At 49.1% G+C, this 11,874-nt stretch overlaps 1 protein-coding gene across 1 annotated transcript; it reads right to left on the reverse strand.

Moving 5' to 3' along the window:
- Positions 1 to 369: 369 nt before the first annotated feature.
- LOC141162617 (RING finger protein 112-like) lies at positions 370 to 10,114 on the reverse strand. The gene is made up of 13 exons (XM_073648890.1): positions 9,873 to 10,114; positions 7,466 to 7,754; positions 7,169 to 7,381; positions 6,634 to 6,771; positions 6,417 to 6,521; positions 6,279 to 6,329; positions 5,166 to 5,210; positions 4,926 to 5,012; positions 4,514 to 4,637; positions 3,958 to 4,088; positions 2,707 to 2,760; positions 1,519 to 1,593; positions 370 to 1,353 (listed from the first exon to the last, which is right to left on the reverse strand). The coding sequence occupies exons 1-13, from the start codon at positions 10,025 to 10,027 to the stop codon at positions 964 to 966; spliced, it is 1,857 nt and encodes a 618-aa protein (XP_073504991.1). The 5' UTR covers positions 10,028 to 10,114; the 3' UTR covers positions 370 to 963.
- Positions 10,115 to 11,874: the final 1,760 nt, after the last annotated feature.

An 11,874-nucleotide genomic window follows, 5' to 3' on the forward strand; every position in this document is an offset into this window, starting at 1 on the left:
CAGTGCTTCTTCTGTGCTGTCACCACTTCTATTTACCAGTAATGACCCCGGTGACTTTCTGGCTGCAGTTCAGACTTCCGTCAGGGTACAGGATATTACTGCATTCTATAATTTTGTCTTTCTGGCCAGAATCCTGACTTTGCAGCAGAACATTACATTTCAGGAATGTGTTATCTGGTGGAATAATGGGGGGAGGGGCGATCCCAGATATAATCACTACTCATAACATCACTTATTGCAGATCTTGCACATTTCAACTCTGGGGATATTTTGCCTCCAGCCCTTAAGACCCCCAACACATGAGAATGGGGGGAGGAAAGGCGTCACCAGAAGAGGGGCTCCGTAAGAATCAACAGGGGGGGCACTCGGCACATTTTGGATCTTTTATTGATGAATTTCACAGACTATTAACCGAAAAACCAAACTTCACTTTAGTTCTACACAATTTTTTTTTTTCCATTTTATTTTATGTTCCTTTATAAGAGTTGTGGAAACTTGTCAGGTTTGGAGTAGGAATTAGCAGAATTGTAATTACAGCTCTGGATGTAATTGGAGTCACATACACAATAATGCTCCATCTTATAGGGTCAAATTGTGGCCACATTTTTATCATCTGTATCAATCATAAGACCCCCTCAGTAATAAAATGAACCTACTATAGGTAACATAGGAATACAACTATTCCCAAAATTGTAAATAAGCTTCTCCGGGATGCCAAGTGTCGAAAATTGGCAAATTTGGGTAAAATACACCAATCTGGCCACCTGGGAAGAACAGTTCCTATTAGAGGGTTTCACAAGGGAGACATACGTCATCAATGGATTTACCAGTCCAAAAGTCAAGCACTCCAATCATTGGGGATATTTGAGTCTCGTGGGGCTCATTCAGCTTCATTATTAGGATTCTGCCCCAAGAGATGGAGAACTTGTGACCCTACAATGAACAAAAGGTCATATTGTAGGGTCAACGGAAAAATCGTCCCACAAGTGCAGAAAACCCCGTCTTCAGCAGTGCGACCGTCGTTGCTGCTACCTCCGTAGCCACTGTCTTCTCTACTACTGCCACCGCAGGCTGGGCCATGACGACAGTCCCCCTGGCTGCAGCTGCCCCAACCACCCCATATATCCCAAGACCGGCCGTGATGCCCAGCGTGACAGCATTGCACGTGAAACGCGTGGTGTAACTGGAGCAAAACTTCTCCTGTTCCTCCTGGAGATGGGACGCCAGCTCTACCTGCAGTTCGCAGTGATGAGACAGGTTGGGACCCAGGAGAGAGTCTTTAAACTTTGCTGTGAGTTCTGCCGACTTTTCAGAGACCAGGGTCCTCATCGTTGATGGCAGGAGGTGAAACGGCTATGTAGAGGAGAGGAGCAAACAATGAGATTCATCACCAATGTCTACTGTTCATCATGATCACAACCTCCTCCAGGGTTAGGACGTGCATGCCATGCAGTGGCTTCACCCAGTCTGAGGTCTCCACCAGTGAAGAGTGTTTCGCAGCTTTAGACGTGGACTCACCTGATTTTTCAGGAATTCCTGGAGTTCATCTTTGGTGCCTTCAAGGATCTTTTGGTTTTTGATGGCATAAAACATCTGTGAGGTGAAAAAAAAAAATGGACGACTGAGATACAGTGAGGATGGGTGATATTTTATACTGTGGTTACTCGGATATAGACAATGGTCTCCTCAACACATCTACTCCCCAGACCTTGAGCAGCGGACACATTCATCATGATGAAAAGATAAAACATCAGCATTTCATTGGAGGAATTTTGAAACAATCTCCTCCTCTTCTCTCTTTGGCTCCTCTCACCTTCTCCATCTGAAACTCTTCTCTTCTCACAATATCCTTCTGTATTTTTTTTGACTCCTCCTCTCCATTTCCTTCTTCTGCAGGTGGCCTTCCTTAAAGGGCCTTTCCTTCACATTTCCTCCCTGCCAAACCGCTCCCACTACTCATCTCTTCCCTCTTTATCTTCTACCTCTCACTTTCTTCTTCACGCACCCTATGCAGCTACTCCCTCCTACGTCTCCTCCTTTCCTCCTCCCAATATTCTCCCTTTGATATTCCTTCCTTCACTGGTCTCTCTCTATATTCCCTCCTTTTTCAGCTCTACTCCATGAACAATCCTTTCTTCCACATTTCCTCCCCTCCCTACCTTGACCACTCCATATCCTCCTCATTCAGCTCCTTCCTCTCTCCTCACCATATCCTGTCTGTGCTCCTCTTTAGCACTGTGGCTCTTCTCACCCAACTCTTCCTTTGGAAGCTCCTCTCTCTCCCGTGACACTTCCACCAAGTCTTCTCCCTTGAAGCCCCTCGGTCTCCCGCGGCTCTTCAGCATCAACTCCTCCAACTGAATCTTTTCCCTCTTCTGTGACTCTTTTGCCACAACTCCTCTCTCTCGTGGTTCTTCCACCATATCCCTTCATTCTGAAGCTCTGCCCTCTCTTCTGCCACATCTCTTCCAACTGAAGCTCTGCTCTCTCCTGTTTCTCTTCATCTACATCTCCTCCCTCTGAGGTTTCTCTCTTCTGTAAGCTGCTTTGTAATGATAATTCCTTTTGTTTAAACCTCTGGGTGCACAGTACAGGAGATTTATGGACTCTAAGATCTGATAATCTACCGGAGCAGACAGTCTGATGTCATGGTGGGACATCTGGTCTTTTCACAGTTTATTCATCTAGTAAGATGACATCACTCACCTCCATTGGCGTAGAGAAACCATAGTTCTGCTTCTCCAGAACATCAACAAAAACCTAAAGAAGAAACAGTCATTAGAGGGTTAATCGGTCAATTGGAATATGAAGACATAATAGTCCAGCAATAGATCTGGCTAAATAGCAGGGGTGTCATGGGGAGTGAGCAGTGACAGCGCTGCTGTCGTGTAGGGGCTATCAATGCGCACCCCTCCACAACACCCCTGCTGACATAGCCCTGCCCCATCAGCCACACCCTTTCCCTCAGCCTCTCCTCTGCCGACATAGCCCTGCCCATCGGCGACACCCCTGCCAATGTAGCCCTGCCCATCGGCGACGCCCCTGCCGACGTAGCCTTGCCCATCAGCGACGCTCCTGCCGACGTAGCCCTGCCCATCAGCGACTCCCCTGCCGACGTAGCCTTGCCCATCAGCGACGCCCCTGCCGACGTAGTCCTGCCCATCAGCGACGCCCCTGCCGACGTAGTCCTGCCCATCAGCGACGCCCCTGCCGACGTAGTCCTGCCCATCAGCGACGTCCCTGCCGACGTAGCCCTGCCCATCAGCGACGTCCCTGCCGACGTAGCCCTGCCCATCAGCGACGCCCCTGCTGAAGTAGCCCTGCCCCATCAGCCACACCCCTGCAGAAGTAGCCCTACCCCCTAAGCCACACCCCTGCAGAAGTAGCCCTGCCCCTAAGCCACACCCATGCTGACGTAGCCCTGCCCCCAAGACACACCCATGCTGACGTAGCCCTGCCCCCAAGCCACACCCCTGCTGATGTAGCCCTGCCCCAAGCCACACCCCTGCTGATGTAGCCCTGCCCCCAAGCCAAACCCCTGCTGATGTAGCCCTGCCACCAAGCCACACCCCTGCTGATGTAGCCCTGCCCATAAGCCACACCCATGCTGACGTAGCCCTGCCCCTAAGCCACACCCATGCTGACGTAGCCCTGCCCCTAAGCCACACCCATGCTGACGTAGCCCTGCCCCTAAGCCACACCCATGCTGACGTAGCCCTGCCCCTAAGCCACACCCATGCTGACGTAGCCCTGCCCCTAAGCCACACCCCTGCTGACATTGCCCTGTCCCTCAGTCACACCCCTGCTGTCACTGTCTGCTCCCTTTGCCACTCCCCGTGTGTCACAGCCCGCTTTTCCGCCTCACTCCTGCTGTCACCACCCTGCTCTGCATGATGCCATGATGATAGTAATATGTTGGGTGCAAATTATGGAGAAATCACAAAACTACAACTTTACCTGTAACATGGAGGGAATGTGGCTGCAGGTCAGAACTTCTCCCCTCGCATCCATCTTAATCCGATGCCACACTCCCCGCACCACATCTGCCACGTACATTCTCAGATTGTCCTGGAAATCCTCATCCATATCTATCAGGAAGATGTAGGTAAGGGGTGATCATAATACACGAAGAATCAAACTAACTCCAGGAACGGGAGATTATGATAAGACATCAAAAAACATCACCTCACAGGCTAAAAAAAGTGACACCACTCTCATGATGTAACCCCCACCCCCATGATGTAACCCCCACCCCCATGATGTAACCCTCACCCCCATGATGTAACCCTCACCCCCATGATGTAACCCTCACCCCAGTGTTCATCCACCATCCCCAGAATGGAACTCCTCTAACACAGGACAGTCTTCTGCAAAGTTTTTGGTAGAAAAGCATCATGGTCTAGAATTTTGGGACATTTTTCACAAGCAAAGATTTCTTATCTCCCTCCACCATGGATCAGTTTCCGATCTCCCCAATAAGGTCTTCTTCACCCACCATGTCGAAGGACCTCACCTTGAAGTCTTCCTTGACTCTCTCCAGTGATGCCTTTTCCAGGATGTGGCAGTAGGAAGCAGCGAGTGTGACTGCTCTTCAGACCCCATAAAACTTTGGGGTAACTACGGCCTTTCTGGAGTTTCTAACATGGATATAAGAACAGAAATAAATCAAAATCTCAATTCCGAAAACTTGGGAGGGAAGAACAGGAGAAGGAATATAAAAATCTGCAGCATTGGGACATGGTGAGATATTTGGAGGTTGGCTTGTTCAATAGGGGAGACTGTCAGCTAAGATGGGCATCAGTCCTCATGGACCACACGGCATGAACTGCTGCTATGGTCAATGCCCCGAAAAGTCCAATGTCACCATGGCAGAACTCATACTGTATAGACAGATGTTTGGAGGATACGTCTATGGATTTTCATACCTCGATTTCCCGACTGATATAAAACCGAGCTGCATCTCTTCCACAATTGCCGGAGTCATGCCAGTCCCTGATTAATATGTCCAGGAACTGAATCAACGTACAGAAGGGAGCAGGATAAATGGAACGCAAGTGATAGGAAATACGCAGCTACAGAGAATACAGAAATCTTCTACATCCTAAATCACCCCCCTCTACCCACCATTATCATTCACAGATTATAGTCCGGTCAGGATCACCTACCTGTAACCGCTCAGAACCAAACTCCTCTCCCATGTTGAGATACATCTGAAAGGACAATGGATTGTATCATTAGTCTGGAACGTTGCATACAGAACACACTTACACCCATCTTGAAGGAACGAGTCATTTTATGGAAGACACAACCCATTGGAGGAACCCACACTTCATCTTAGACCCAATAGACCTCACAATCAAATCCAAATTACCCTTTTTATGAAGGATACAACCATTGAGCTTCATTTTCATCCCCATTACGATGAACATCATGATCAAACCTACATAAGCCATTTTTTGAGGACACAAATTATTGGTCCTGACAGACCTCCCAGAGCCTAACCTATGTAAGCCATGGTATGGAGAAGACAACCTATTGGAGGAGCTCTCAATTCACATTAATCCTGAAAGACCTCATGATGTAATCTGGAGTATATTGGACAAGTGACTCATTTCATAGAAAATCTTACAGTAGAAGGTCAAAGCCCAACTCTTCATACCCATCCAAATCTGGTCCTAGTAATAATATTTTTCCATTTCGGTCTGCCGGTAGACCCGGTTCTTCAGGTATCCAAAATGGGTGTTCATTACCAACCAGACATAGCAAACCAGTCCTGCAGCCTCGTAGAGTGACTAACATATCGGGCTCCATATTTCACCAAGGAGTAGTCATTTATCTCTAAATGCCAGTCACATTCCTCTTTAGATCATCCACGTGGTCACAATTTCATTTCTGCCTTCAATGTACCTAGTCTACACTTGACGAAGCGTCAAGAACCTGTCACATCCCTTCAGTTTCCTTCAAGAACTAGACGTAGATACCAGATTTCCAAAATATATTTGAAGACTTCGTATCGAATCGACTAGTATTCTGAGGAACCAACAAGTCCTCAGTCTCATCTCTATCTATTCGGAGTACCAAGAAATAATCCAGTCACTAGTCAATCCTACATTCCTGTAGAAGCCATCCAAGAACCCATACACTCCGATGAGTCCTACAGAAACGCGTTCAATCAGGACCTCTACTGTATAACACTCATCCCGATCCTAAAGAGGTCCACCTGTATGGCTAAAGGAATTGTGTGGGCATTTGGCAGATCACCTGTCTACAACACTCACCTCCATGTAGTCCAGTTCTGTCTCCTTCAAACTTCCAGCCACATTGAAAACCTACAAGATTCGACAGATTAGCATGTGAATCCCTCATTTTTTGAAACGGGACACAGTAAGATCTATAGAAAATAGGAGACCCCTCACCAAATGAGAGCTGAGCAGCATGGACAATGCTGAAAGCTTAATGCAACTCTCCCGATCACCCTCGATATCCAGTGACCCCTCTGTGTCCAAAACATAGACCACTACCTAGGGGGAATAGATTTGGGTCAGCGAGGTACAGAATAAAGTAACACATCCCAGCGATGTTACGAAGGACCAGAAATTTCAGATAAGAAGGAAATGTGACTTCTGATCTCACCTTCTCTCCCTTCTGGCCCACCATGAAGGGTCTGTTCCAGATCCAGATTCCCTTCGTAGTGCTGTCTATGCCGCATTTCCATTCGAAGCCTTGGAGGGGCTCATCATTCGCTCCAAGACTGAACTCCTCGCCCTTCTCCTACAAGAAGTTATAAAAAGGAGTCTGGTAACATCAAGCGGAGCTATTGGATTCTTCAGGTTAGAAGATGACCAAATAAAAAGGGTCTTATCTCATGGACGAGCCACCCTCAAAATCCTCATCGGTCATCACTGTATGAGAGCTACCAAGGCCCCCCCCATTTAGATCAAGGACCTTGAATGAAGCTGACTGACGTGTCACTGGTCGTGGGAGTCTCGTAGAGAATTGACCATCACTTGACATCCCCAGATACCCGTGGGCACCCACTAATATCCACTGAAATCACTGTGCAATGACGCTGGTCATCCCAGAACGTAACAAACATTTGTAATAACTTTGTTCTAAAATGACCTGCGCACTATAAGTTTATGCCCCCCCCCCCTTGGCCTACTCTTACCAGACTCTCCAAGGCCCTCAAGATATAATTCATCAGGAACGACTTCCCGCGACGCTTTTCTCCGATGACGCAGAGCAGGTAGACGGGATAAGTGGACAGATGACTGTTCATGAAGCAGTTATAGACCACCGACTCATCCAAGTGTAAGCGGCCATTGCCATCCGTCCACACCAGCTGTACCGGGTAACCCTGCTCTGGAGGTTGTGGACATTCCTGCGGAATAACAGATGCTGGTAACACCAAGATTAATTCTTTTTTTTTTTTCTGGATTTTTTACCCCTCTGGTCACATTGTTACCTGCTCTCTAGTTTTGTCCTGGATTCCCTTTTGGATCTTGTCGATGAGGTTCATCAGGCGATAGTCGGGTATAATCTGATTTCGGGGACACTGCGTCCTGCACTCGGGGCAGAGGTAACCCTCTGGGTGTAGGGTGCTCCAGTGTGTGGTAATACAGTTTCGGCAGAAGGTGTGCCCGCAGGCGATGGACACCGGATTCTGCAGGTCATCAAGGCACACTGAGCAGGTGATGTCCTCTGCTAGGACCTGGAAGCTAACGGCACCATCTGAAGGCAGCGGGGGGTCATTACTGAAGAAAACATAGAACACCAATTCAACTCCAGTCACTACAGGCAGTTGGTTATGCGGCTACGCCGACGACGGTGCGGGACAGGACGGCTACGCCATTGATGAAGCAGGACAGGGCGGTTATGCCGGCGATGGTGTGGGACAGGACGGCTACGCCATTGATGAAGCAGGACAGGGCGGTTATGCCGGCGATGGTGCGGGACAGGACGGCTACGCCATTGATGAAGCAGGACAGGGCGGTTATGCCGGCGATGGTGCGGGACAGGACGGCTACGCCATTGATGAAGCAGGACAGGGCGGTTATGCTGGCGGCGGTGTGGGACAGGACGGCTACACCATTGATGAAGCAGGACAGGGTGGTTATGCCGGCGACGTTGCGGGACAGAACGGCTACGCCATTGATGAAGCAGGACAGGGCGGTTATGCTGGTGACCGCGCGGGACAGGACGGCTACGCCATTGATGAAGCAGGATAGGGCGGCTATGCCGGTGACGGTGCGGGACAGGACGGCTACGCCATTGATGAAGCAGGACAGGGCGGTTATGCTGGTGACCGTGCGGGACAGGACGGCTACGCCATTGATGAAGCAGGATAGGGCGGCTATGCCGGTGACGGTGCGGGACAGGACGGCTACGCCATTGATGAAGCAGGATAGGGCGGCTATGCCGGTGACGGTGCGGGACAGGACGGCTACGCCATTGATGAAGCAGGATAGGGCGGCTATGCTGGCGACGGTGCGGGACAGGACAGCTACGCCATTGATGAAGCAGGACAGGGCGGCTATGCTGGCGACGGTGCGGGACAGGACAGCTACGCCATTGATGAAGCAGGACAGGGCGGCTATGCTGGCGACGGTGCGGGACAGGACAGCTACGCCATTGATGAAGCAGGACAGGGCGGCTATGCCGGCAACGGTGCGGGACAGGACGGCTACGCCATTGATGAAGCAGGATAGGGCGGCTATGCCGGCAACGGTGCGGGACAGGACAGCTACGCCATTGATGAAGCAGGACAGGGCGGCTATGCTGGCGACGGTGTGGGACAGGACGGCTACGCCATTGATGAAGCAGGACAGGGTGGCTATGCTGGCGGCGGTGTGGGACAGAACGGCTATGCCATTGATGAAGCAGGACAGGGCGGCTATGCCAGCGACAGTGTGGGACAGAACGACTACGCCATTGAGGAAGCAGGACAGGGCGGCTATGCTGGCGACGGTGTGGGACAGGATGGCTACGCCATTGATGAAGCAGGACAGGGCGGCTATGCCGGCGACGGTGTGGGACAGGACGGCTACGCCATTGATGAAGCAGGACAGGGCGGCTATGTTGGCGACGGTGTGGGACAGGACGGCTACGCCATTGATGAAGCAGGATAGGGTGGCTATTCTGGCGACGGTGAGAAAGAGCGGGACAGGGCAAATACGCTGGGGATAGGGCAACTGTGCCAGAGACGGAGCAGCACAGGGCGTCTATGCTAGTAATGGAGTGGGATACCGGGACTATGTGGGGTATGGAGCTGAGCGGTGCAGCTATGCTGGCAGCGGAGCAGAAGAGTGCACCTACTCAGGTGGCAGAGCAGGGCAGTGCGGCTATGCTGGCGGCGGAGCAGAAGAGTGCGCCTACTCAGGTGGCAAAGCAGGGCAGTGCGGCTATGCTGGCGGCGGAGCAGAAGAGTGCGCCTACTCAGGTGGCAGAGCAGGGCAGTGCGGCTATGCTGGCGGCGGAGCAGAAGAGTGCGCCTACTCAGGTGGCAGAGCAGGGCAGTGCGGCTATGCTGGCGGCGGAGCAGAAGAGTGCGCCTACTCAGGTGGCAGAGCAGGGCAGTGCGGCTATGCTGGCGGCGGAGCAGAAGAGTGCGCCTACTCAGGTGGCAGAGCAGGGCAGTGCGGCTATGCTGGCGGCGGAGCAGAAGAGTGCGCCTACTCAGGTGGCAAAGCAGGGCAGTGCGGCTATGCTGGCGGCAGAGCAGAAGAGTGCGCCTACTCAGGTGGCAAAGCAGGGCAGTGCGGCTATGCTGGCGGCGGAGCTGACGGTACTCTCCTAGAACACGGACGGCATATTTCAGTGGTCTCTGCCTTTTCTGGCTCCAGTCTTCACGCTGTCACTGTGGTCACTCTCACCTCACAGGCTCGACGCTCTCGCTCGCTCTGGCCACTCGCTCTCTCCGCGGTCTCCTTTTCACTCTTTTCCTCTGGGGCTCAGTCTGTGGTTGCGCTGGCCTCAGTGAGGTTTGAGGTTGGGTCCTCTCGGCCTCCCTGTGCCTCCTGGCCTCCATGTTTGTTGATCTGCTGCCGCCCCCTCTCTGTCCAGTGACACGTCCCTGCTCCTCCCTCCTCCTGTGCAGCTGTCCTTCCTGATCCGTCACTACACCCCGCCCGCGCCGCTGATGCAGCAGAGCTGAGCTGCTCCTTTAACTCTTTCAATTGTGGAATATGAAACTTTCTGAACTGTCTGGAGACAATAAGGAAACATATATGAAATCCTCACAAGATGTCCTCCGAGAGCCGGAGCTCTGCACGTTGGATGGCGCTCAGCGTGTATGGAAGCAATTAGTCCATTTAGGGGTCGGCGCCGCGTCTTCTGCGCATCGATTCGTGAAAAATTCTGTAACTTATAGACTTTGGGGCCCTTTCCATTTATTATTGAATTTGCTCCTTTTTATACAGTTTTCGCCTCTTTTAACGTCTATTATATTTGCGCTCGATGGTTGTTTTCAGCGTTTGTTGTTCTTTTCTGGATTTGGACTTTCCAGAATTTTTGCAGCTGATTGATCTAAAAAAAGTTAGAAAAGTTTTGCACAATTTGCAAATGTTGTGACATTTTAGAAGAACGTGTCATTTTGCAAATAAAACGTCTCATTAGAGGTTAAAGATAAACACAAACGAGCCGGATCATCATTTGATCATTTTGCAATTTTTTATCACTTTCAAAAATCTGAAAAAAAAAATCTGGAAAACCGAAAATGGCGGACTGAAAAAAAATCACCCCAAAAAAAAACCATCCGGTTACAATGGCGGACTGAAAAAAAATCAACAAAAAAAACCAACATCCGGTTACAATGGCGGACTGAAAAAAAATCAACAACAAAAAAAAACAACCGGTTACAATGGCGGACTGAAAAAAAATCAACAAAAAAACCAAACAACCGGTTACAATGGCGGACTGAAAAAAAATCAACAAAAAAAACAAACAACCGGTTACAATGGCGGACTGAAAAAAAATCAACAAAAAAAACAAACAACCGGTTACAATGGCGGACTGAAAAAAAATCAACAAAAAAAACAAACAACCGGTTACAATGGCGGACTGAAAAAAAATCAACAACAAAAAAAAACCATCCGGTTACAATGGCGGACTGAAAAAAAATCAACAAAAAAAAAAAACATCTGGTTACAATGGCGGACTGAAAAAAAATCAACAACAAAAAAAAACCATCCGGTTACAATGGCGGACTGAAAAAAAATCAACAACAAAAAAAAACCATCCGGTTACAATGGCGGACTGAAAAAAAATCAACAACAAAAAAAAACCATCCGGTTACAATGGCGGACTGAAAAAAAATCAACAACAAAAGAAAAACATCTGGTTACAATGGCGGACTGAAAAAACAACAACAAAAAAAAAAAACCCGCAGGCAAAGGCATAGAAAATAGAAACAAAAAAGATAAAAAAATATGGGATTTTGGTGCAAACAAAAAAATAGGTGCAAAAAGCTACAAAATAGACAAAATCTGCTAGAAATGCAACAATGAATCTGTATTTTTTTATGACTGAGAGTTTGTTACAATGTATCAGCGCAGGAAGGCTGTATATCCATCAGGAGGTCACTCAGGGTTTTATGCACTATTCTATAGCAACAAACCTTCAGCTTTGAGTAATATTCAGTTTGGGAAATTTTTATAAAAAATTTTTTCAATGAGATTTATCAGTATTGTAAAATTCCTGAATTTAGCACAAAATGGTGCAAAAAGCAAATAAACTTGTCCTGTTTGGCGCCTCGGCCCCACCCTCTTGCCCATTATTTTATGCACAGTAAATCCCCTTCATTGTCCTCCAGTTCCTCTCATTTCTAAGATCTCTGCTAGCTGCTGAGCAGTGAATTGAATAGTACAAAGCATTTCA

This window comes from Phyllobates terribilis, unplaced genomic scaffold (genome assembly GCF_046119375.1).
Source record: "Phyllobates terribilis strain yellow unplaced genomic scaffold, ASM4611937v1 Scaffold_9__5_contigs__length_417890890, whole genome shotgun sequence".
Classification (NCBI taxonomy): domain Eukaryota; kingdom Metazoa; phylum Chordata; class Amphibia; order Anura; family Dendrobatidae; genus Phyllobates; species Phyllobates terribilis.

What these genes read in the sequence shown, in the direction of transcription:
- LOC141162617 (XM_073648890.1), bottom strand. Translation starts at nt 10,027, where the DNA reads ATGGAGGCCAGGAGGCACAGGGAGGCCGAGAGGACCCAACCTCAAACC. An exon ending in TGAGGGCCTTGGAGAGTCTG is followed by an intron (nt 6,772 to 7,168) that starts GTAAGAGTAGGC and finishes AACTTCTTGTAG; the next exon opens with GAGAAGGGCGAGGAGTTCAG. An exon ending in ACATTCCCTCCATGTTACAG is followed by an intron (nt 2,761 to 3,957) that starts GTAAAGTTGTAG and finishes TTTCTTCTTTAG; the next exon opens with GTTTTTGTTGATGTTCTGGA.